Source organism: Carassius auratus, chromosome 24, assembly GCF_003368295.1.
Source record: "Carassius auratus strain Wakin chromosome 24, ASM336829v1, whole genome shotgun sequence".
In the NCBI taxonomy this organism is placed as follows: domain Eukaryota; kingdom Metazoa; phylum Chordata; class Actinopteri; order Cypriniformes; family Cyprinidae; genus Carassius; species Carassius auratus.
In genome coordinates, this window is record NC_039266.1 from 7,748,003 (window position 1) to 7,775,475 (window position 27,473).

At 39.6% G+C, this 27,473-nt stretch overlaps 1 protein-coding gene across 3 annotated transcripts in view; it reads left to right on the plus strand.

Annotated features, from left to right (window-relative positions):
• rreb1a (ras responsive element binding protein 1a) overlaps positions 1 to 27,473 on the plus strand; it is a 45,454-nt gene that overhangs the window by 7,600 nt on the left and 10,381 nt on the right. The window contains exons 1-6 of one of the 3 annotated variants that reach the window (XM_026200881.1): positions 410 to 9,577; positions 10,819 to 10,910; positions 18,626 to 18,733; positions 19,723 to 19,952; positions 24,222 to 24,311; positions 24,506 to 24,669. In XM_026200881.1, coding sequence (XP_026056666.1) covers positions 18,628 to 18,733; positions 19,723 to 19,952; positions 24,222 to 24,311; positions 24,506 to 24,669 — 590 coding nt within the window. In that variant the 5' untranslated portion in view covers positions 410 to 9,577; positions 10,819 to 10,910; positions 18,626 to 18,627. Of the gene's footprint in view, positions 1 to 409; positions 9,578 to 10,818; positions 10,911 to 18,625; positions 18,734 to 19,722; positions 19,953 to 24,221; positions 24,312 to 24,505; positions 24,670 to 27,473 lie in introns of those variants that run through there. The other 2 variants (XM_026200880.1, XM_026200879.1) reach the window with 2 other exon arrangements.

The following is a 27,473-nucleotide window of genomic DNA, read 5'->3' on the forward strand; positions in this document are numbered from 1 at the left end:
GCAGCCCATTAAAATAAAAGTTTGGTTAACTTGAATAAACTGTGACAAATATATTACTTAATGTAATGATGGTATGAATACTTATAATAATTATTAAAAACATTTTTTTAGGAATGTTAAAAAAGAAAATAAAATTGAAATAAATTACCAGAATTTATTTGGCAGAAAAATGTAAATGCGTAACACAGTATTTCTGGGGATAAATATATATAAAAAATATAGTTATAATAAAAATAGTTAAAAATATATATAAAATCAATTAATTAGAGATGCTTTTGATTATTACAACTTAATGAAACCATTAAAATGGAAACCAGACAAATATTAACAAATAATTTGCTAAATAGAAAAAAAAAAAAAAACATTTCATAGGGTCTTAAAAGTGTATTTTATTTTATTTTTTTGACTTTTACCATTTTTTTTTCAAAGCATCTTCATTAGAGTTTGTCATCAGAAAACCATGTGGACACATCTACTCTCCATCTGGAGCATCTCACAAAACTCGTCTATCCAAGGAGTGTTATCATTAACCAGGGAGCTAGGACTCCACTTGTGAACTTTGTTACAAAGTGCTGGGGGAAAAGTAGAGCAGAGGCAATAATAAACTTAATCAGAGAGCAAAGAAGATAACCAGGCTGTTGATTGGCTCATGGGAAGACCAGAGCAAGGGTCCGTATGAAAGTACAGACTTTACAAAATGCACGTCAGGGCTCTGACAAAATGGCTGCTTCACTCATCCTCACAGGTTATGGTTACTGCAAGCCTGTATTTTGTGGTTGTGCAAGTTGAAATTGATGAGTTTAGGAATTACATAAAGCTTTTGAATCTCATGCAGATATTCACAGACAGTCCAAATCTTCAGCACATCAAGCTCAAAAACATAAAACATCCTCATTTGAATGAAGAGTCCTTCATGCGCCCTTGGTGTTTGATGTGCAAAACGCCTGTTTTGTCTCAATCAGTGTTGCGTAACTAGTCATAAAATGGGAAGTGTCCCTGTAATGTCTTCTCCTAGATTGCTCTCAGTTCATTCTGCCATAGTCTTTGAGCAAGGCTGCTGAGAAGTTATAGAGAAAGTTACAAAGAAGTTGACCACCAGAATAGAAAACCTGATTATTCTCACAAGATTTGTTGCACTTTTGTGTTGTTTTGGCTTCTAGATCACCATAGATTTGATCCCAGACTTCAGGTGTTACTTCATTTAAATCCTCTCCTGATGATGTCAGGCACGTCTGTGTTTGTGATTCAACCTCGTGTTTCATTGCTTGCTAAGGAAATGGCCTATCCCACAAGGCTATGTGTGAGTCTGTGAAACCTCTGCAGAACAGGAAATGGTGGATATTGGATGTTTTTTCAGGTTCTCATAATTATGATAACTATTGTTCTACATGTGAGGGATTCTTCATCAGAACTAGTGAAGTAGGCCGAAATGGTTTCAATATTTGCCAGACAGGAAAAGCTCTCCTCATTTCTGCTAATTTGGCTCTTTTGTTAGAGGTGAACATTAAATACTTGATCAGGTCATTCTCTAAGAACCTCTCGCCAAGAAAAAAGTGTTTAGAGTTCAAAATCAGTGGAGGAAACCAGAACTTTTTCCATTGAGTCATGTGACCATTTCGGTTAAGCCTGCTCGCCTTTGTTTGAAGCTTGTAATTGTCCCTGCATGTTTTAACCCCATTTATCCTTTCGGGACCTCACAATGTAGGGGGCTGTCACCCACCCAACAATCTGTACCCACTCTGGTGCCGCCTTACGTCTGATGGGACACTCTTAATCAATGTGTGGGCAAACATTAAGGGGCCTATAGAGATGGAAATGAGGCCTTTGCGGCCCTGCAGCTGAGATGCTGGTGCCCTAACGCCTCAACAGACTGTCATGGAATCACAAAAGAGATTGGTCTGTAATGACCACCCGTCCTTTGACTGCTGCTGGGCTTGTGTACTTTCTTTCATTTCTGTACCGGCTGATGTCATTCAGATTCGTCATTTAAAGGTGGTTTCAAGCTAATTGTAACTTAAAGGACAATACAAGCATGAATAACAGCATGTTGTGATGTCTAGTGGATAACATTGTACATTTGTGTACTCCACTCCCAAATTGAGTCTTTTGAGTTTTACATAATCGTTTAAATACGTATCAGGATAGTACGTGAGTAGTAACATCCTTTTTTTTTTTTAAGCTGACACTCTCTGTAAGAATTAAAGTATTTAAAACCACAATTAAAACTGCTTCATAATGTAGAAGGATTGGAGCTCCAAATAACATGATATTTAATTATGGCTTTCACCAGCATTACAGTAAAAAATCTAATTAAGTCTGATTGTGAAATGTCTTTTCACAAATACTAAACCACAAAAGGCTGTGTAAAACAGACTATAAGTACTGTAAAATATAATTATAATTAACAGTAAATACAGTTTTTCATACCGCAGGTCTGTTTGCAGAGTTATGCTAAATGATCACATTGACTAGCTAAAATCTAGGTGTGAAAAAGCTTTGATTTCAATCATGTCACGTATACGGACTACTCTGTACATACGTTTACCTTTTTCAGTTTTGGTGCTTTTGGTAAAAGCTTAATTGACCCCTTTTCTTGTGTAGAATGGCGTTTAGGCTAGTGATTACAGCGAGATGCACTGAATGAATTGAATCCGCTCACATAAAGTTCTCGCTTTTGGTTTGCTCTTTCTTTGTAGATGGTTGTGCAGCCTTTTGTAGGATGGTCAGACTGATGCTAAACACCAAGCTGCCACATTTAGGAAAAGAATTGTGACTTTGACGCTCTCGGGCCAGCGAATTCTCCTATGAAGTTCTAGCTCCTCCACCCCCCCATTCTAGATGAATCACTCCCTTGTAGGAGCACGTCCTCGGGCAGACGCCTATGTAGAGAGAGCCCTGCACAGTGACTCTGGAGCAGTACGAAAGGGAAAAAACAATGTGACTCTTATTTCAGGCAGGGGAGGGGGGGCTGTACGTGATGTGATGCTAGGGAGTCGCTTCGGCTCAGCCGAGAAGCCCTGCGCGTCAGCACACACTGGAGTGTGATGGATGACCCCTGCTGCAACCACCAGCCTGGTTGTCACTCAGGCGAACGGCAATAGCAAACAGCTGGCAGACCGGGCGCGATTGGCTGAATTGAGTCACATGGGTTGGCTTTTGGGGGCGGAGCCTTTAAAGTGGGTGGCTGACGGACGTCACAGCCCCAGTTGGCTGATGTTTTGGCCTTGTACTTTAGCCTGCATCCTTGCTCTGGAGTTTAGGACATGTAACGTTGCAACAAGCCAAAAGGGGGCGGGAGGGGAGGTGCAGAAATGATAGAGTGAATAAGTGAAAAAAGAGCGAGTGAGGTAATGCACAATGACTGACGATAACATCGCCAATAGAACTGGGTCCAATAAGAGCATTCACAAATCTTGCTTTAGATTTTTTCACCCAACAAGCTTCTTTTTCATGGGAGGGAAAAGGCAGCCTTGACGGCTAGAAATCATGTGTGGTCACTGCATGTCTGTTTATGTGTGCACGTATGAGACACAGAGAGATGTTCTCAGCATCAGCTCGATGAAGGCTGTATTCTTCTTGGCTTCACAAAGAGCTCTATTATAGCATGCCGTAAGAGGCATATCTGCCTAGTTCTCTGTCAAACACCCCTCCAGTGGTTTTCCTTCTCTTAGTCTTCCAAATAAATGATGGAGAACCCTCCGTGGCAGCTCGCCAGCCTCAAAAACTGACTGGCTAGCACATTATTTACAGTGACTCAAACTGTTCTCACTTCTGTAAAACTAAAATGCTCTACAGAATGTTTTAGTCGGATTTGTTCAATGACGCCATTTGCACTGCACTCTTCTGTCACTTGATTTTTATTTTGGTGCATTAATCTGTTTTTTTTCCAAAATAAATTATGATCTGCACTCACAAGAATAGTTTTCTTTTTTATGTTTTATTTTACATTCATCACAATCTGATTTGTTTGCACAACTTTTTCAGAATAATAATTGATGTTGTTTTTTGCTATTTTGTTTGCCTTGAGTGCTGTTTCATGCAGTTGTGAGGGAATCCCTTTGCAGGAATGGCGCATTCACTCAGATCAGTTTCAGGATGTGTGTGCACAGCATCGTGGGCCTCTTTTCAGGACGGCTTGTAGGAGCTTGCCGGTTTACCAGGACTGAAAAATGCCTGGAGGTACCCCCACGCACCTCCTCCTCCTCTTCCTACTCCTGGTTTCTTTGTGTTCTCAGGTGTACAGTGAATTTAGAGTCTACTTCATGAAACCAGTGGCCACGCCTATACCTCAACGGTGCATGAAAGAGAGATGGTTATCAGAAGCATCTTTATACTTTTATTGTAAAGCACAGTTCAGCTAACACCACTTTATAAGCCAAACCTTCAGTCCTTCTGCGGCTTTTTAGATTCATTAAAAATAGGCCACTTTCATTCATGCCGACTAATGTGCACAATACCCCAAAATAGTTTTTGCTTTTACATTTTTACTTGGTGGTTGTGCCACATTATATCAATTTAATATCTTTATGGACAATAGTATAAATGCTTAAATGAGAGTAGATTTTTAAGGACTTGATGTGTTTTAAATTGAATGTTCCCGCTCTGAATTCTGAATTAATTGGACTTAAAATCAGTTTTAGGCATGCATTGAACATTCTTTATGTGCTTCCAGTTGTTGATTGTATCCTTTATTATCACCAATGATCTTCAAAGAAAAGTTGATCAGTGGTAGATGTGAGTTGTACATCTAAAAGACCCAAACTTAATTTAGTTGTTCAGTAAAACTGACGTGAGCCATGTACTCGGTGAGGTTTGGAGAGCCCTCTGTGTGCCTCTGGATTTATGGAGCTGAGCTGTCACTGCTGCCCCTCGATGAATGTTCCATTTGTTGCACAGATAGACAACTGTCAAAGGAGAACGGCATGGGCCACCCCGACTAGCTCTGGCGAGAGGGTGGAATGGGGGAAAGTGGGCGGGAGATAAGAGGAATTCCCATGTGACTGCTTCCCAAGATGATTCTTTTTCCATGGATGAATCTAAGGTTCCAGTTTTGCCCATGAAGCAAAATTGAAGAAAAAAACTTGAGTACAAAATCTAGACCTTTAATTGTTGCACAAAGCAAATGTCTTTATATCCACGGATCGCAGTCGAACCCAGTCATAGAGAATGTCATCTTAGCAAGTCGGACAAGGGAAAGATCTCTTGGTCTTCCTGCAGGAACATGTCTGCTAAATAAAGGAGCGATCACAACAACAAGAACAACAGGAGGGAAGGAGATTAGATTCGCAGATCCTCCTTTCACCCAGTCCTCTACACCTCACGCACTGTTTAACCAGAGTAAGCCTGGGATGAACGTCCCCATGTAGTCTTGCATCATTGTGATTCTTTTCATTCACGGCTCTTGTTTCTATATCAAGGAAGTGTTCTGAAATGGCTGGCCTGTCTTAGACGGACTGGTGGGTACAGCGATATTCTTTGAGAGCGCTTGTACACACACACACACACACACACACACACCATCTGTAATGAGGGCGGACAGTGTATGCTTTTTCCAGGCAGCTGTCAATGGCACACTGATCTGTCAGCATGGACCCTACATCTGCACCCCTCTGTAACTCACACCACAGCTCTCCACAGAAACCGGGCATGAGCCAGCGTCTGTCTTCGCTTACAAGAACTCTATCTCTGCAAACCCAACCTCTTTTTTTTTTTTGTGAGAGAATGCAGTTCTTTCTCTTACCGCCCATGCATATTTGCATGGATATGGAGATGAGCCTGAATGCAAGGCAGTCCTGTTCTCAGACTTCGCTCATGTGAGCAGTCGACTGCTCTCGCAGTACCCCACTGTGAAGTCTGGCCAATCCAAGGCACCATATGTGTCCTTCAGACCCAAATAAATGCCTGCTGTCTGCAAGAACGAAGGGTCTAAGACTTGTTCCTGTCGCAGGCACCTGTGAGGCTTTACAGCTAAGTCGTCCTTTGCCAATCACCCCTCAATTTGCATGCTTGTTTACATCATCTATTAATCTCTGAAGAGCCAGGAACTACCGAGCCTGTGCCACAGCTGGGACTAGAGGTCCCCCAACCCCCTTAAAGCATCCAAAGAGCACATGTGCACCAAATCTTCCAGTGCGTCCTTGCAACCCTTCAAGGATCTGTCTTAAAGCCATTGAGCAAGAAAAGGCTATGTGTTTTATGATTTGGAAGCTTTGAACATGTTTAGTGCATCTGAGATGCTCGCACAGATACAGAGCTTGTTTGCATGAAGCAAGCTCACCCTAAGGCGAAGCAGCCAGGGTTGATTTGGAAATGAAAGCCACTTCCTGCGCAGTTTAGCATGTCGCCTGTTATGATGTATGCTTGACTCAGGTGTTGAATTATGTTGAAGAGTAAAACAGTCGATCACACAGACCAATGCCACAACTTCATTGCAGAATCCCTTATTTTATTCAAAGCTGAACCCAAAGTTGCTCCTTTGATATGTCACCATTTTGCATTCATAGTTTCTTCTTTCTTATTGTTAGTCGTGTTACCATGAACAATCAGTCACCAGACAAAACTGGATGTGCCGTCTTGTCAGTGGTTGATGTCAACATCTTTGCAAATTTGCCTGGGAAGCAGAAAATCGTGAATAAGGATTTTCGTTGCTGAGAAGATTACTGGGGCTTGTGACGTGTCTGCTTTTGCCTTCTTTGGTTTGATGGGCAAATGCTATTCTCTGTTCTGCTCTAATATAAACCATCATCTGTAAAAGGAACTCAAACCTCACTGGAGTTTCCACATGTTGCCACACAATGGCTGGTCAGATGATTTCAATTCGCTATGTCTTTGCTTTTGAGTGCATTGCCGGCACTTCTGCTGAATGATTGAGAAACATCCTGAGGGGTGCTTTCACCCCTCACTTGTACAAGAAATGTAACATAATTTTTGGTATCACCATGTTTCTTTGGACATTGAAGCATGGTACATTGTACTTTATTATCATGGTAATACCATTGCATTCTTTGAAGCAAGTATGTGTTGCATTCGATACGTTGACACAAGAGGTTTTGTAACAGACATTAGTACAAACTGTCTTCTTCTATGGTCATGCTTTTTGAGTCATGGCATTATCATTTATACATTTATACATTTAGCAGACGCTTTTATCCAAAGCGACTTGTAGTGCATTCAGCCTAACTTTTTTTTTACCTAACAATTGTTTGAAGATTGTTAAACCTTTATTATTTAGGAATCTTACTATAAATATAATACGACACATCAACCCCCTTGAGTACTGGAGGTCAATTACACCTCATCAGAATAAGAATGTGTTTCAAGCATATAATGGGATGGTATTATTGCATTGTGTCGGCTGTGAAATTACATCTCCACATGACCCTTTTGGCATAAGTCCCACTTCTGATGGCAATGCTCGCAAACTCAACCCCAATAAATATATATTCTGAAAAAATATTCTCAAGAGTGTAGGTTTTGTTCGAGTAGGACTTGGTGTCAAATGCTTGTCGTTTGTGGCATAGTCTAACTGCTGTAATTAGTATCAGCCCTGGTGTGTACGGTTTGCATTGATAAGGATACGAGACCTCAGGGTGGTGCTGGTTCTGGTAACTCCCGTCCTCCGCCCCCTCTCTTCCCCTCAGTGTCTCTGGTGTTTAGTAGAAACAAAGCAAACAAGCCAGGGAGAGAGCAGTTAACTCTGTGCGCTCTTTCAGCAGCAAACGAGCAAACTGGCCTGTCCCGTTTGTCCAGATTCTCACCTTGCTCTTTCTTTATCTGCGCCACCTAGCATGCTCCTTTCATTCATCAGTTTTTTTTTTCAACCCTTTCTTTTAAACTCTATACTTTCCTGTCTTTGCGTCAGGTCCCATCTCCTGTCTGTCTTTCACAGGTTTTTATCTTGGCCTCTCGCTATTGTAACTGATATTGAGGGGTGATGTGCTAGGCAGAAAGCAGCGCTATCTCAGCGCGCCAACTGCTCTCAAACACGTTGGTTCCTGCACTTGTCTGTGCCTGTCATCCAGCCTGAAACAGAGCAGTAGCATTCTTTCACACACACACACACACACACACGGAGGCGGAGGTAATCACATAGTGTGCATACACAAACAGGTTTAACCCAAAAATGGATGTAGCCCATACCTGAACTAATTAAACATAAATTTAGCCAAAATTAAACCGTTTCCTGGCACGAAAGAATGAAATGCAACTTGCAGCGGTTAATTGTGGTTCATCGCAGGGAATCTCTCTCTTTTTTTTTTCGACTGCTTTAACTTTTTTTCCACAAACTATTTGTAAAACTCTGAATCGAGTGACTCATCTAATTAGTTGTTTGCGGAGAAAGTGTCACTATACCTGGTGCTCATACTTGAGGTTTTAAACAAACTCTATAACCATAGCAGTAAACTTAGTGGCATAATTTTGTACTTGAGTAATGATGGGAGATTAAGTCACAAGACTGATACACAATCACATGACTATTTTGATGCGATATGAATCTACACTACCATTGGTGAGATTTGTAAAAAAAAATTAAGAAGACACAAAGGCTGCATTGATTTAGTTTGAAATACAGCAAAAATTCCTATGCTGGAAAATCTGCATTTTCAAAAAAAAAAATATTGTTTTCTACACAAATCATTCTAATATGTTTATTTGCTGCTCAAGAAACAATGTTGAAAACAGTTTGTGCTGCTTCATATTTTTATATGAATATAAATGTCCATTTCTTTAAAATAAAAAAAAATGTAAACTTACTAAATATGTTACAGTCACGTAACGTTTGATCAGTTTTATGCATCCTTGTCATCATACTGACCCTAATCTTATCTACGGTAATGCATTTGCTAAATTGTCTAACCATAAACTAAGTTTATATGCAAATTTGCCATTTTATCCCTAAAATGTGCATTAAGATGTGAATGGAATCTCTTTTACAGAGACTTGGGTATAATATGGATGCAACTTTGCTACAAATGTACTATACATTTTTTACAAAAAAAAAATAAAAAAATACATTTGTTAAATCACTGTGCTAATGCATCAGGGATGCTGGCTGTGTAAAACCAATCTGTTCATTTGCTGATGTATTCCTCACTTTGTCTCCTTTTCTCTGACTGCTGTGTGATTCACACTAAAGCCAATAACAGTCGCTGAACACAGTCAGTGTCCTGTCATCATCATCAGAGCAGTGTAACGTGGGAGAAGACGCGCAAGATGGGTGTATTTGATGGGGACAGAGCTTAAACTCCACACACACACACACACAGGCGTGGCGAAAATGTCTCCTCCAGCAGGCCATTATACCTGCCTCTCAATTAGACCGATTTACCAGCCGTTAATCTGATAATCTCTGTCCTGTCTCTCTCATCCCATCCTCCATCTCTCCTTCACTCGTCTCTCCATCTCGTCTCCATCCCCCACCACCAACGGAGAAGTTTCCTGTGAACTTTTTATGGTCATCTGTCTTCAGTCAGTTACGTCCCCCTCTCCCTCTCTCTAATTTAAAGACACATGCTCCATCACCCCCTCTCCACGTCTCTTCTTTTGAAAAGCTCCTGCACAAAGAGGATAAAGCTACGTAAGTCTCTCCTCCTCTTCGTCTGTGCATCTCTGTATCCCTCCATTCTGTCTGCGGACGGCTAACAGACGTTAAACGGGCCAATCAGTGATTAGCGATGCAACAAGTGATGCTGAACGCTCCTTATTGTGTTTGTTAGACAGAGTATGCAAAGTTTTCTTGTCCTGGTTTTTTGGTGAAAATCAGCAGAATTTGTGTAAAACATTAGGAAATGTCAGAAACATAACTACACTATAAGAAAATACCAGTCTTCTAACAAACAGGTAATTTAGCAAGCTTTCTGTTTATATTTTTAGCAACTGCAAGTAAAAAAGAAATCTACTCTGGTCTACTCATATTAATAGCTTACAGCATTTTCACATAAGTAAATAGAAATGGGGTGTATACGCAAAAAAAAAAAATGTTTCAATATTCTTAAGAACTCTAGATAAAAATAATGTGCAAAAGCAGGGGTTCACACTTTTTTTTTTTTATTGTTTTGAATGTTTAAATAATTAATAATGTTGTAAAATATTACAATTTAAAATAATAAAATTGCTGGGCAAGAGGCCCAGTCAATTATTCAATTAAATGAATCCATGCTGAAGAAAATTATTTTCTTTTAAAAAAAACTTCAAATGGTAGTGTTATATCACTATATTTACATTTTTATGGAAGAATGATTTTGAAAATATTTAAAGCAAACCTTTAATGTCATTTCACAAACCTATACATTATGCATCACTTGAAACGAAGTCGATAAGTGAGTCAGATGTTGGTTCATTAACGGCTTTGAATGATTCAGTCGAGGATTTCAGTATCGATTGAATCATTGATTGTACCACACTGGCTGTTTTTATCCAAAGTAGAATTATTACTCAGACATTCACAGCAACCGACAGATTTCTGCTGTATGTAGTTTTAACTGGGCTGAAGTATTTTCTAAACAAACACATCAAGGGTGATTTCTAGAACCTGAACTACAAGCTTGTTTTGATTCAGAGCATGCAAGTTAAATTGTACTACGACTGCAGGTCAAACTCCAGCCACTGAGATCCAGCTTGTCTGTACGAACGGATCGTTTCATAGGGCTATGATTCAACACAGCAGATTTTGCAATGCTTTTATTACTTTATAACAGATTTCAAGGTCGAAAGTCTCATCCTGAAAGAAAGTGTGTGTGTATGTGTGTGTGTGTGTGTATGTGTGTGTGTGTGTTCATAGGCATGAATATTAAACTCATGTTTGTGGTCTCCCTGCAGTGTGAGCAGTGGTTGCTGACACACGAGGTGCACTGCGATCCCTCTTCAAACCCAGAACGGCAGCAGAATAACACAACCTCGTCTGAGGACGGGTAAATATACCTCACCGTCCGGTCCGAGCCGAGCCGAGGCTGTCTGTCCGCGTGAGCATCCTCACTGTTTGCACATGCAGCATGGATGCCTGGCCTGCTTCTCAAGTCCCGCCCACAAGTTTCACCTTGAAACTTTGAGTTTTATCTCTCCTTCTTTTATTTCATCCTTTCATCCACATGTCTATTCATCCTCACCGTTTTACAATCACAGCCAAACTCATACTTCACAGTATGCCACACATCCTTTGCTCTGTCATTCATCAAATTCAGCTTCTGCAGTGTGCATGCGGCCCATTACTGCAAAAACAGTGAAGCCAGCCATGTATGCAGATTAAGAGTAAGGTGAACAAAACAGATGTCAAGTCACAGTTTATTTTGCACTGGAACCGTTAAGCTTGAACTTTCGATCTGCTCTGGGATCTCCAGACGTCACATGCACTTCATATACAGGCTAACGTCCGCTGCATGAAGCTGGAATCTGTTGCGTCGTCTTGTGCTGCAAACACGAGACGTTTTCGGTTCAGGTAGGGCGGTTATGGAATGACTTTGCATCGAGATGCAGGAAGAATCTGAGAAATGTATTTGTGTTTGTTGCTTTGTAGAAGAAGAATGTGAATTGATGTGAAGACAAAATGCCAGGCAAGGGCTAGACTCAAGACTAAATGGAAGTAGACTTGTGTCATCAGTACAGGCATTGATGATAATAAAAAAACGTCAAAGATAAAGAAAGAGACTACCATTGTGGTGACACACAAGGTTACAGTAAGGTTTAGTTTGTTAACATTAACAGTTAACTAGAATTGATTCACATTAATACTGCACTAACATGAGCAAACTATTAACTGATCAATCATTGTACAAAATATATCGCTCATGTTAGTTAAAACAAAAGATTCCTTATTGTAAAGCATTAACAAAATTAACTTCTGTAAAGTTAATGCATAAGGTACTACTTTTGTACCATTTATTAATGTAAGTTAATGATAACTGATTATATACAGTTGTGAATTATAATAATGTTTGTTCACATTATATTAATTCATTTGGTTTATTTTATACAATGTATAATTTGAAAAATGTTAAAATTATTAACCAAGATTAATACATTCTGTAAAAAAAATATTATTTCACTTTAACTATTGCATGAACTAATGTTCATCTCGGTGGTTCATTGAACAGTTTGTCGAGTCTAAATGAGAGTTACTACTTTTCCATTTCTCGTTCTGAGGTGTTCTCAGGTAGCAGGGTCAAAGGTCAACATTCTGTTCTGTAAAACAGCTGTTGTCTAGGTCAAAGTATGATGCTTCTACACTACATAAAATACTAGCCAAGATGGCCTTTGACTGCCATTCATCTGCTCCCACAACTTTATTATTATCTTTTTTGCGCCAATATGGAATTCAGTTCATAGGGCTGTTAGATGTGCTCAGACTGACATCTATTCATAGGAGCATGTTTAGTTTCAGATAACTGCCTCCTGTGAGTCATGGCCTGTTGCTCAAGCAGCTCTATTGAGCGCCTGCAGTCTCCCATGCTCAGACTTGTGGCGCATCTGTCGAAAAAGTCACAGAACAGGACTAAACCATTTATCACACACCGGCATGTAACAATGATAACAAAATGCATTAGATGTGACCAAGATAATGTCAGTAACGCACTTAAATCAACCAAAAGATGTCGCCTTTTCTGCTCTGTGAGACTTTACCAACATGGTACGATGTGTTGTTTTAGTCGGGTGTTTGATAGGACGTTGAGCTGGTGCTGACGCATGGTTGTGTGGGCCCGAGGCCTCCGTCTGTCATCCACAGAAAACCAGTTTGAGTGGCTGCAGAGATGAGGGAGATACCGGGATTTCACCGTAAACAACAGCTGCACAAAAAGACTTCAGCTTGTGGTAAACGTTGCATTAAAACAGCTGAGCCTTACGGTACATACTGAGTATCAGAAGACAATAACAGGCTTGTTTTAGATTGAAAAATGTCATGCTTCTGATGCATGTGTTAGTGTGTGTTTGTGCTCAGCCACCCGTTTTTATATTTTTGCTTAGCATATCTGTTTCTGTTCTGCTCTTGGTGCAGTGAACTGATTTTGTAGAGGAAGTATTTAATAAGAGGTCTGTTTTCTCACACTTCTAGATTAGACTGTTTAGGTCATATGAAACTAATTGCAGAATTATGATGGATTAAATATGTGTTACGGTAGTTCTGTGGTTAGTCCGGGTTACTCTCTTTAACACCTAAAAATAAAATGAAAATTAACATCTGAAAAATGCCAGAAACCCATCCTCACCTCCTCTATAAACCTGAACATGTCTTCCAAACAGATACAGACTCATCACAACATGCTGCAATGGAGCACACAGGACCGGTGCTCTCATTAATTGTGTATTTTCTGCCATTACATTACATTATCAGTAAATTATGGAAAAGACTTGCTACTTTAAAAGCAAATCAACATTGAAACCAATTCATATTGAACCAAAAGGGAAGAAAATCTAGGTCTTATTAATCTTAATTGGAAACCTGGTGACAAACATGGGTACTAAAGGACAGGTCACACTACACTTTTCGTTCTCGTGACTTCCATTCATACACATACGAATGCTTCACACCGGAAACACAAGCCCATGTGAAAAGTTTAGCATTTCGCTACGTTCCAAAGTTTAAACTTGGTGAACTCTGACCTGTGAATTCACATCACGTGACACCGTGTGACCGACAGAAGATCGATACGACACAGCATGACCTCCTAACTGAATTAAAAGAACATAAATGTAGAACTGCAGTAGTGGAGTAGATTATAGGTTTTTACATTTTAGATGTATTATTATTATTATTATTTGTTATGTGTTGAATTTAAGTTTTTAAAAAAGACAATGCAGACCATGATGACAGATCACGACCATCGTAGCATCAGAGGAAAGTCAATGTGACCGTTGCCTAAAACAAGTCTAGAGACCTCCTCATCCTTTCATCTGTTTATTAATTTGCATCTAAAGTGCATCTGTTATAAACTTGATTGACTTGCAGTGTTGGCTCAATATTTCAGCCCTACAAAAACAGCAGATACCAAAAAACACAATCACAAGGTCCATTAATACCAACTTTAACAGGACACACTTAATTCGTGCTTTTAATGGTCTCGGAAACTCACTGTTCTTGTGGATCAGGTTACAGGATTTGGCTGATTGTGGTGATTTTCATAGTGGATGGCCATGCAATACACTCTACCGAGGAGAATGTTGTGCCTCAGGACTTTCTTTTGACTTTAAATGGGGTTTATAACGTCCCGTTGTGTTTTGCCTCAAGCGCAATGCTAGTTCAGTAGGCCATTACGTAAAGTTCAGAGTCTCATTCCCCTCTGAGCCATCGCTTGTGTAATACCTAACAGTCAACTCCAGGGTGAATGACTTTCCAATGTGTGACTTACGAGAGTAAGAGAGGGAGCACTAGTGATATTCCTTCCACTCTGTCCACCTTTCTCTCAGTCTTTGTAAACACAGTGCTCTAATGATGCCCTGGTCTTTGCCAGAGTTAGAGAGACCGAACGTGAAAAGTTCAGGAGTCCATAAACTGGTGACTGAATTCACCGACTTCGTCATTTGTTTGTGAGGTTTTGTGTTGCTCGGTCTGGCAAGTCAGGACATGGAAGGGTGGAGGAAGGGCCCCAGTCGCTCGGAGTCACTCAAACATACGAGTTAGAGAGAAGAGATGCAAAGGGCTTTTCTAAATTTCCAATGAATGTTTTCAACTGTTAATCATTGTGAAGCCTTTAAAGCGGGCAGATTGAATCTTTCAATAGGACTCGACACTACTGTCAGATTTACAGAATATTTAATCACTTGAATTGAGATTATAATCATCTCATTTTAAAACACAGCCACCACAAATTCAGACTTTAGTACCTCTTGATAAGGTTAAATACAGATTTGAAATCATAACAAGAAACCATTTAACAACTATGATACCGGTTTTGAAATCACATCTTTCCCTAGTTATGAAACAAACGTTAATTGTAAAAGATAAAGCATATACACAAACCGAAATCGAAAGTAAAACTGTTATTGTGTCCTAAACTCCTCAGAACATTGGTGCCTTATATTTTAGAGCAGTTGATGAAGTTTGGGAAAGAAAGAAATCAAATCCATATCTGTGTGAAAATATCCGGTGTAACCCCCTTTGTAATCGTTAACATTTGCATAAGCGACTGTATTTTAATTACACAGATTTTTCTCAGAAACTGTAACGGATTGGTTACATTTAGTAATTAATTTATGTAATTCTGTTACATGTAACCAGTTACTCCCCAACACTGTGAACAGCTTCCATCAAACTCTTCTTTTGCACCGAGAGCTTTGGGCAGAAAGCATACAGGAGTTGTGTGTGTTAGCTAATACTTATTTCACACATGAGACTCTGGATTTCTCCTGTTTCCTTTTGAGTGCTGTGAAGTCAAGGAAGACACTGGAGGCTGTAATAAACAGCCAACATGTGGTCACTGGATTTACTGCTGTCACAACCCCCTTGCCTCGCTGCAGACCTGTCCTCAGCAAACTAGTCCCTTTTTCAAACCTTATCCTCTCCTTTCACTTTATTAAAGCCATTCAAGACCTCTTCCCACCAGGTAACTGAGAATCATTGCTGCGGTCGCTCTGTATCTGTTTGCTTTTGAAGTGCACGTGTCATTTTTGGCTGTTTGGCTCAGAGCTGTTGTCTGAGAGCCATCCTCGCAGGCGCATCCCACCCAACTCTGTCATTTGCATCCCTGAAGCCCGGCCAACTCCTTTACAAGAGTTCCTACCGAATGTAAGCTAGGACTGTCGGTATCTTACAAAGTTGCTAGGGTTTTTGACCAAATCTTACATTAGCAGCATTATGGTTTGAGTGGATGCTTTGGCTTCAGGCCCAAGATTTAAGGCAAATTTAGATTAGGAAAGCTTCTCTAATAAATAATCAGGTGCTATCCGGACTTGGCAGCATCATATGTGTTTCTCATGCTTAAGTAGAAGGAAGGACAAGCCATTGATAGTTAGAAATTTTGAGCTGAAACCAACTTTTTGTTTCACTGATTGGTCATTTGTGTAGCATCATGAATGTGTTCCTCTTAAATGTTAAACTAGTGGCTCTCTGCTTTTTCTTTTTTTCTTTCTTCATAGAATTTAGTAGTGTTCATAGATTAAATGACTAAATTAATTAGAAGTAATATTAAAATAATTAAATTACGGTTGGGGTGAATCAAAAGACACACCCTTGATTATCATTTTTTTTTAGCTTATTTTAAAGCTTTTGTTTTTAAAAGTCTGGTTTAGACTGATTTGAATGTAATGGTGTCAAAATGAATATATCTGCTAGCATCAATGTAGTGCAAGGCCTACGTGAATGCACACTTGCAGAAATAGCTATAATCATTTGAATGCTTATTGTATTAGTTTAGTAAATATTTTAGGTAACACTTTAGTAAAAACCAATTTTCACTATAAACTAGTTTCTTATTAGCTTACTTATTATTAACATCCCTATTCAACATCCCTAATACCTAAACTTAACAAGTACCTTACTAACAATAAATAAGCAGCAAATTAGGACTTTTTTTAGGCAAAAGTCATAGTTAATGGTTTATTAGTAGTGAGAATAAAGTGTGACCATATTTAATGCGTCATTTAAGATTTTTCCAGTGGTTAAAGCCAGTGGCTTATTCCATCTGACACCCTGTTGTGCAACAGTTTTGGTTGCAAAGAAATGCAGTCAGTTTACTAATTTTGATTAGCACAATTCCTACCATTTTAAAGTAGTTTTGTTTGTTTTACGCAACTTTTCAGAGATTAGCTTTCACATTTTTGAATATTTCAGAGGATATTTGAAGATGTTTATGTAGGATGAGTGAGGAAAAGCAGTGGAGGGACAGATGGGAGACGAAACAAGATGGAGAGACACAGAGAGAAAAACAGCAGAGGCATTCTTGCTTGCTCGGTTTGGCACCGTGTGAGGACTTTTCCACTCTTGTGTGCTTCTGAATGACACACAAACTCTCAAAAAGCTCACATACGGCTTATATACGAACACACGCCAGCACACCCATAACATATTCTCTCTTCAGAGTCTACCAACATCACCTCTGCTTTCCCACCGTTTGTCTTTTGTTTGACTTGTTTTAACAAGGATGTGCAAGAAGCTCTTTCTGTCGTGTGTGTGTGTGTGTGTGTGTGTGTGCAGGAAAGTGAGAGTGATGGTTGGGAACAGATGTAGTAACAGCAGCCCCCCGACTCCCTCCACCCTCGCTATCTCTCCCGACAAGAGAGAGAGAAACTCATGACGAGTACAGCTCTCTCTCGCTCACTCTCGGCCCAAACCCCCACCCCAAATCCTTGCACAACTCGAAACCTGCCCTGCTGTTGTGTAATCCCTCGTCTTTCTACCTCCAATCATCAACAGAAGTCTCTTACTCCACTTTCCACACCCCAATACAGGTTTTCCCTTCTCAACGTTCACTTCTTCCAGCATCTTTCTGGTTTTCTCTTTGATTCATAGTACTAGTTTGTCTCCCACCACATTCATCAATTGTTCATTTTCCTGCTAAAATGCCCCCCCCCCGCCCATCATGCAAACATCCTATCAGTGGAACGGCCTTATCTTTTCTAATGAGAGCTTTGATGAGATGCTTGTTTATGGCTTCCATAAGATGATGCCTTTTATCTTCGTAAAACCTTTTACTGATTTTATTAAGGACATAAATATGTAAATGTATTTATAATATACTTTGCAAAAAGTTAATGGATTTCAAATACATTCTAGTGTATTTTTTTCACTAGTGTAGTCATCATTCATCTGTTGTTTTCAAGAAAACTACGCATTGAGACGTACTACTGTTTTTCTCCTACTACACAGGCCACAGGGTGATATGTCGAGTGCATTCAGTACTCGGCTCGCAGGCTGTTTCTGGAGGAATTTGGTTTACCTCCATTTGGCTACAAGGCGTATGTGAAGTGTCTCTTGTTGGCCCCCTGATCATATCTACCATGTTGTTTTGGTCCAGCCAGCAACAGCCTCGTCACACACCCAGACACACATTCCCTTATCCTCGCTCCAAAAGAGGAAGCGGCCCAGACCGCAGAGGAGCTTCCTGTGTGGCTGCGGATGGGAAATGGCAATTAGAAAATCTCGTTCTTTTCTCCATCTTTTTCCCCTCCCAAATCCTTTCCGTCCTTCCTCTTGACAACCGTTCCAACTCTCCCTCCCTCTTGAACACATTATCAATCTCTTTAAGTCATTAGCACACTTATTAAATCATAATCAGCACTAAGAGTTCTGCTTTTTAGGTCGATGTACCTCAAGCATCTCCCATCATCACCTCTCAGCAATGAACCCCTCTTAAATGTAGCGCTTAGACCCCCCCCCCACCCCCACACTCATCCAGATTAGCATCTACAGCCATCTGCCATGCTGGCGCCCACCAAAGCAAGGATTTTCCTGTGTGGTCGTCTGTAGTCGTCCAAAAATTGGATGAAACCAATCATGGCTACATAGACCACACCTATGATGTTACCAGTTGTTTCAGCCAATCAGATCTCAGATTTTTTCTTAACCTTTGGTAGAAAGAGAGTACAGAAAGAAACTTTGAATGAATGTCAAGTTACTATAAGATACAAGCTGTTCTTCCAGTGCACTCAAAGCATTCTTGGTATATTTGAATATCTTTTTTTTTTTTTTAATTCATAGTTATGGAAAATTCAACAGAGGAGGCAAGAACCCTCACTAGGGAGGAGGCGGAGCAAAGTGATGCACGCCAGAGCCCCGCCCCCAAAGGAGCACAAACAACGCACACAGGTAAAAATCTGTCTTTCTGTCTATCTATCTATTGATCCATTATGAGTTCTATCCATCAATCATCCATCAGTTGTCCTATAGGGCATTTAACATATCACTTTCTTTCACTCTATCATCTATCTATCTTTCCATCCACCCATTGTTCGTTCCATTGCTCTGCACTTTTTATCTGTCATTTCTTCTATCCATCTATCATCCTATTGATGGTTTTATCTATTGATCAATTTATCAGCTACTGTTCTATCCATCATTACTTGTATGTATCGCTCTAAAATCTATCTTTCCATCCATTGTTCACCATTCTATCCATCTTTGTTTTGTTTATTGTTCTATATACTGATCTATTAACCCATCATTCTTTCTATTCATCTGTCATTCATTCTATAACTTTTACTCTCCATCTCTCTGTCAGTCCATTGTTCATTCCATCCATCCATCCATCCATCCATCCATCCATCCATCCATCCATCCATCCATCCATCCATCTATCGCTCAGTCCATCTATCCATCCATTGTCCATTCTTTCACCCTATCAATCTTTCTATCTATTGTTACTTCTATCTTTTGCTCTATCCACCTATTTATCATTGTTGCGTCTATCATTCTATCTGTTCATCTATAGATCAGGGTTGCCAGGTTTTCACAACAAATCCCGCCCAATTGCTACCCAAAACTAGCCCAATCATGTTTCGAAGGGGGTTCCCTGGTTAAAAATGAGTTTTTTGGCAGTGATTAGCATTCCAGGGGTTGAATATCAAGTTATTGGGGTTGCAACAACCGCCGGCAACAGTGTTAAAGTAGACCTATTCCACGGAAAACATGCAGACTTGGCAACACTTATTTAGATCTATCTGTTTTTCTACCCATCTATCGTTCTATCCATCCATCATTTGTTCTATCTTTCTGTCTGTTGCACTGTCTGTCACTATCTTTCTAACTGCCATTCTATCGTTCATTAAAGTAATACAAAGAAATGAAAACATCCACAGAGAGATCTACCAGTGTAGAGGAGGAAGCAAATGAATGGGAGAACGGACAGAATAGATTAGACGGAGAGATGGAGGTAGCCGATGGGGTGGACCTGTCTTCCATTAAATCCATGATGAGCACTGTGATGAAAGCAGCTCAGCTTAACGGCAGCGTAGACTCCGCCCACACCACGCCCAGTAAGGTGTCCGTCAAAAGCCCCAGCACCAACCGCAGTGGAAGAAAGACCCAGGTAAGAGGTTACGAAGAATAAGAGTGAAAATCACATGCATACTTAATTAATGTGATTATTATATAGCAAATAAACATGGAATTACATGCATAAACCTGCTGTTAAAATGTATTAACCGTAAAGTAAAAGTAAAATGCAGAAGATGTTTCCTAGTGTTTTGTGCAGCAGAGACAGTGCTGATGTCATTTTGCGGTTGGAAACGAGAACTATTTGTGGTTATAAAACACACAATATATTTATGATTCAAACTCAACACTGAAATGTCTTACACTGATCGCAAAACAAAGTCGTACTGACTCAGTCCACAAATAAACCAATCAGAGGAGGCATGGCAATGTCCTTGGATGCGTTCCAATTCACATACTTCTATTAAACAAAAGTCCACCATTGTGGCTTATTACTGCTTCCTAAAATTGTGTTGCATACAAATAAGGTTGTGTAACATCTAGCTATATAATGACCTTAAAAGTTAATTTCAATTTAATGCATTTAAAAACTAATCTACAGTAGGCAGATTTTGCAGATGGCATAACTCTAATTCTGATTTTGCACACTAAAGATTTAAGATTAAAGTTAACTGGGATGCAGCTCTAAATAATGAATAGCTGCTGCTTATATACAGTACAGTACGTGTGTTATTGTGGTTGGAAAGTAGTACAGGTGGGAAGGACTTTATGGATGCAGCATCCTGCTTTTAAAACGGAAAGTGACAAATGGTCTTCTGGCATTTCAATCCACCTTTTGTTCACCCAGCTGCATCACATGGCTCCCATTAGAGCATGCAATTCATCCCTTAACACTGCAGTGTGGGACAACAGGTGTCGCTTTTAACCCCTTAACACTCCAGGGGGGAAGTTTTGGATCCAAACCATACACCCCCTTAAATGTGTTCCTTCCACTAAAAAAAAAAAAAAAAACATTTTAATTTTGCCTTTTGGATAATATATATAAGTATTAAAATCTTGAGTTATATCTAGAGAGCAGAATAGAAATCTGAGTGTGGGATCTTTTCAGCTGGAGAGGCTGTAGTCTTGTTCTCAGGACACTCTTCCGCTCCTTTTGAGGAAAAAGTAAAGAAGCTTACAGCGCGTTGTGTAATTTACTGGATTAACTGAGAATAAAAAGACGAGCTAAAGCACAGAACACTGCAGACAGGTACCGCTGAGCAAAGACAGGTTCAGACAAAAGTAACAGGTGTTTGCTCAGGTGCACCATGAATTGTAACTAGAACACTAGAACAGAATGCCTTACAGCATTTACATCCACTTTTTGAATCATCCAAGGAAATCGACTTTTCAAAAGTACAAACGTCTTTTTTTATGCTTTTTGAAAGAAGCATCTTGTGTTCATCAAGATTGCATGGGTTTGAGAAAACATATACAATAAAAACAGAAATATTGTGGATATGTATTATTACAATTAAGATATCATTTTAAAATGTAATTTGTTCCTGTGATCAAAGCTTTATTTTTTAGCATCATTGTTACTCCAGACTTCAGTATCAAGTGATTTTTCAGAAATCATTTTAATGTGCTGATTTGATGCTTAAGAAACATTTATGATTGTCAGTGTTGAAACCAGTTGTGCTGCTATATTTTGTGATGCATTGTTTTCAAGATTTTAGGAAGAACAGCAATGAACAGTACTTTTTTAAAAATCTATTTAATATATCCTTAATAAATAAAGGTATTATTTTCTTTAAAAATAGATCTTACAGACCCCAGACATTTGAATGGTAGAGTGTAGTTAGTGTTTCAAAACAATTTATGACTTGTAGACTTTAAAGCAGGTCAGTATGAATTGTTACGATGAAATGAATGAGATGAAATGAATGAGACTTCCTTATGACGAAACTATCCTGCCAATTAAAGAGGTCATCGGATGCCTCATGCACTTTTACAAGCTGTTTGAACTGAAATGTGTGTTGGAAGTGTGTGTACACAACCACCCTGATAATGATAGAGATCCAGCCAGTGTTTTTTTTTTTTTTTTTTTCTTGTTAAATCATTTCCCCTTTCTCAAATCAAGCCGATCTCAGATGCCTGTATGATGTCACACAGACAGGCCCCTCCCATGATTGTTGATTGACACTGGTGTTTTACATTAGCTCCGCCCTGAGTGACTGTCCCTTAGAGAGCGGATTGCAAAAGAGGGGCGGAGTCAGCAGAGCTCATTAGCATTTAAAGCAGTGTGCAAGAAAACCGCTTGCTCTGGAAAAAAAAACAGTTTTTGACGGGGTAAACACAATGTTGTTTTACACTACCATTGAGAAATTTTAACCAAACTATGTTACAGAATTTTCATTAAAACCCTAAAGACTCATATCAGCATTGGAGAATGGCCATCCGATTTCCCCTTTATGGTCAAAAAGCAAAGTGCTGTCTGAGAATGACACTTCCCCTCATAACATGCTGAATGGTAAATACTGTCAGCTTGAGCCGTTGGCGCTCACTGGTCTTGAACTGAAGCCAAGAGAGTCACCGAAGGAAAACAAGCCGTACGCCAGCATGCCACCAGAGGAAAAGGAAGTGCTCTTCTCTTCCTAGAGATGTTTTTGAAGATTCCAGGCTAGTTTAATTGCTTGGGTGTTTGTAGATCACATGGGCGCCTATTTAGGGCTGGACTTGTGATGACTCATGTGTGCTCTCTTTTTTCTTTATATATATTATGAGATAGCTACGCATTTATTTTATGACATCATATGAGTAAGCATACAAGGCATTCTGTCATGTGACCGAATCAGATCTGTTACGACAGGAACTGGTCTCACTGAACAGTGCTGCTAATGTCTGCAGTTAAAGGGACCGTTCTCCTCAAAAGTGAAAGTTGGGTCATCATTCAAGTTGTTCCAAACCTGTATGAATCTCTTTTTTTATGTTGAAGGTAAAAAAAAGGTATTTTGATGATTCTGGTTAACCAAACAGATGTTTGGCATCAATGGGGACCAGAAACTGAAGGAAGAAACTCACACAGGTTTGGAACAACTCGAGAGCGAGTAAATGATGACGGAGTTTTCATTTTTGGGTGAACTGTCCCTTTAATGATCTGATGTACTATCAACAGCAGTGAGAGGAAGGCAGTGTGTGTAGTGTCGGTTTACACAGATTTCCACTCAAGGAGAAAGAGGAAACCGTAAGAATCAGAATCAGAATGAGCTTTATTATCTATTTTATTATTATTTTAGATACTCCAAAACAAAACATAGGCGCAGGAAGAGAGATTTTCATATATTTTTGAAAACATTCAAATGTAATAAACAGAAGGTCTTCAGATTCACAACTGTGGTCTGTATTAAAATAAATGGCATTCATGCACAAAAAAGTGAACTGTATTGCTGTGGTGTATGTGTGACAGTAGAGTGTTTGTGCTCGGTGGTCGTGCAGCAGTGGCTGGGATTGAGCAAGTGTTTATTTAACAGTGAATTTAGCTCAGTATCTCACATATAACTTGTTCTGACAAGACATTCAAGGTTGAAGACAAGGCCTCGTTCCCTGCCTCCAGCACATGTGTTTTTACCCACGCTCATTCAATGTGTGACTCAAAGTGATGACCAGAAGATTTTATACAAAAAAAAGCTTTTATTTATTATTTAATGTGAAATTACGGCTGTTTTATTTATTTTTTTCTAATGTTTTGTGGCTTTTATTTCATGAGCTTTGAGGCTCATCTTTTCCCTACTGTTCAAAAGTTTATTTTTTGTTTAAGAAGTTGTATATACTTTATTTCAGCAAGGAAGAACTAAATTGATCAGAAGTGACCGTAAAGACATTTAGAATGTTACAAAGGAGTTCTAATTTAAATAAATGTTGTTCTTTTGAACTATTCATCAAAGAATCCAGAAAAAAAATCATTGTTTGCAAAAAAAATAAGCACAAATCTGTTTTCAACATTGATAATAATCAGAAATGTTTCTTGAGCAGTAAATCATCATATTATTCTGATTTCTGAAGATCATGTGACACTGAAGACTGGAGGAATGATGCTGAAAATACAGCGGAGCATCACAGAAATTACATTTTAAAATATATTAATATAGAGAAAAGTTATTTAAATATTTCACAATATCACTGTTTTGTTATTTTTTTGTTTGTTTTTAATATAAAATAAATGCAGCCTTGTTGTTCAGAAGAAAACATTTAAACAAATCCCCCAGATTTTGAATGGGAAAGTGCTTTAAAACACCATCTTTTGTCACACAGTATAATACAGTGCTCCATGTATGCTTTAGAGATTTATAACTACATACAGTTCATCTCATATATGTTTCAGGAAGCCAAAGATGACAGCGGGAGTCTCGTCTGTCCACTGTGTGATAAGAGCTTTCAGACCCAACACCAGCTCACCATGCACATCCGCCAGGTAACATGCACTTTTTCAGTATAATGGATCAAATCTGCTGATCTCTTCAATTAAAGTCTGTGCACAAGTTAGCAAAGATGGCCGAATGTTTGAGCATTTTCAGAAGCCACTTAGACTAGACAATATATTGTAGAGCTTGGCCTGTAATGTTAATTAACTTCTTGAGCTAGCTGACCCATATGTCTTCTCTCCAGCACAACACCAATAGCGGGGCTTCGGACCACTCTTGCAGTATCTGTGGGAAGTCTCTGAGCTCGGCTAGCTCTCTAGATCGTCACATGCTAGTGCACAGTGGAGAGAGACCCTACGAATGCTCTGTGTGCCATCAGACCTTCACCACCAATGGCAACATGCACAGGTCAGTCGGGGGTTTCAAACTAAAAATGATTTGCAATCTGGAGCAAAAATGTGTCACTTGGATTGAAAGTTTTAAATTGCACAACAGGAACAATTCTCAAGACAGCATGCACATAAAAAAATGGAAGATTCAGTGGGACTCTTATACATTGGGATATAATGCGATTTTGAGAGTATTTTGAGCTTTTTTTCCACCCATGAGGCCTTGGTTATGTTGCACAATCCTTTTCAGAGGTGTAAAAAGTGAATCAATTTTGGTTAAAGGTAATCGACTATGCGTGCACACCCCTAGTGCGTACATGGTTTATAGTCCATGTCTACGCAGTTGCAAGGGTGTTCTCAGAGACTGATGGGGTGTTAAGGTGTTTTAAGTTAGTTGTTGGTGCATTGCTATACAGCTTGCTAGGGTGTTTTGGATGGTTGTCAAAAAAAGTTCACCCCCAAGATTCTGAGAGTACATTGGCTTCTTCTATATCTGTAGCACAGACAGTGCAGAATATGTTCCGTTACATATGATGTCCACATCCGTTTGTGAAAGAAGCTGAACCGTTCAGAGATGTTTGTTGGGCTTTTAGAGAAGTGAAAGCTTGTTGGTTGATTACATCCCTCAGGCCTCACCCTGCCTTCGCCTGCGCCCAGAGGATGAGTGCACCACAAAGATAAATGAAAAGGCGTTGGTTTGTTTGTGTATGTTGGTGTTCATACGTGTGCTACCACTGGGGTTGGTCCGCTCTGTTTAAGGAGAGAGACCTTTGCAGGAAGCCAAGAGTGACTTTAAAGCACCTCCCCCATTTTTGGTCATGGTATCTTCTCCCAGCAGGCCTTGCTGATGGAGGGGGTGAACACGAACTTCCTCCCAAGCTTTGAAAGGTTGATGGTGAAGTGCGTTTGGGGGATCAGCGTGTGTGGATGGCTCTTAAGGGCCCCATGCATAAGCGCTCTGTAAATTGCAGTTATCTGGTAGCAAGCAGAATTAAAGTAGAATTCAGGTGGAATTGGAAATAATACGCAAAGTTTGATTTGCATGAAATGTGCGGCTGTGAAGGGAATCTGGTTTTACTACATCAGCTGTTACTGTCCTGATAATATCACATTTTTTCCATAGTTTTTGTATGAGTATAGTTTTACTAATTATGGTTACTAGGGTGTACTTTAGGGGCCTGTGAAATCGGTTTTATTTTTTTCTCAATTTTGTTTTGTTAAATTGATTTTTAAATTGATACTTTTGATTTATCAGGCCAAAATTTGGCAGCTTCCATGATATTCAGCATTATACTGTACATTTCGTTTTTATGATTCTGTGATTCCATCCGTGTTTTCCACATCGTGGAAATCATAGGGCCCTATGTGTTCCTGAATCATATGTACAAGTCTTGTTTTCATTCCTGTCAAAAATGACTTAACTCTTGGCCTTACTAACGTCAGCTGGACCAAGTTGAGCCCAGACCTATATTCTGGTCTCTAGATTTGTCCAAGATGCTGTCTAAGACCTGATTTTTAAGTAACCTTTAAAGTTACTTTTAAAGGTTTTGAAGCCTCATGCATGACCAAGGAAGCGGTCCATGTAGTTGACAGACAGAGGCATCCATCTTGTGCTAAAGCATCACATGGTTAGATGGGTGCCGTGAGGAGGGAGTCACTACTGCCATCTCAACTTCACAGAGGAAAGTCAGTGTGCGTTCTGATTGGCTGCTTTTATTTGCTTTAACTCTTTAGGTTTTAGTTACACCACTGAACAGCCACATGTTTGCAGGGGGTGTGCCCTTGCTCTGACATTGCTTGGAAGAGAGGACACTTTCTGACCCTACAGTGCCCTCTGTCTGTGCTCTGCGGGACTGCAGAGGAATGCTTGGATTGGATGGAATTAACCTGTTTATGCATCAAAAAGTTTTATGATCCTTTACAGATTAGCCAGGCTGCTCGTGAAATGTCCACTGACATCCTTCATTCAAGGACAGCAAACTTTAGTCTAGTGCAGTTAGCAAAAACTTTACTGCCACATTAACTTTTCAATTAATTGAGAAACATATGCATGATTCAGTCATACCAATACTGAGTACTAGCAGTAATCAGCTAATTAGTGTTTTTCAGAGGATAAGCTGTCATCCTGTGTGAGGTTACTGTGGTGATGATTTCCATCCAATCAGAGTTTGCTGACTTGGCAGTGCTGGTTTTCTGTGATTGGTCAGAGAGCAGAGAGATATAACAGACTGTCAGGTCCTCACACGGGTGTCCAACATACTGCCTGCTATTAATAAACACTGAATGCAGAGTGAAAACTGAGACCTGCAAGAGCATGGGATGTCTGACCTTTTTACACTTGCACATGCATGTACACTTTCAAAGTACTTTTATGAAATAATAGGTTTTATAGGTCCCCAGATACAAAGCTCAGTTAGAGCACTTCCTGGATTCATCCAACAGATTTGGTTTATTTGAAATGTAAACTATAATTGGTCTTATAGGTATAGTATATGAGTGACATTTTGGGAAACAAACTTTTACTTGAGTCTAACATTCATCTTTATTAGGCCTCCAGTTCCTACTTGTCTTGATTGGTTTCCTCAAGATCTCTTTGGATAACAGAGGATCAACTTCTGGCCCTCTTCATGCAACATTACCGCTCTCTTTTCCGTTGATCTCTACCCGCCATCTTGGACTCACATATGCACATATAGAGGCTGTGGGATAATTGCATGAGTTTCCAGACCATTAGTATCGTCCCAGTACAGTCCTTTCTGTTGGCTCCCAAAGGAATGAACAGGGTTTCCTCTACCCTAATTTCTAGAATATTATCCATAAGCT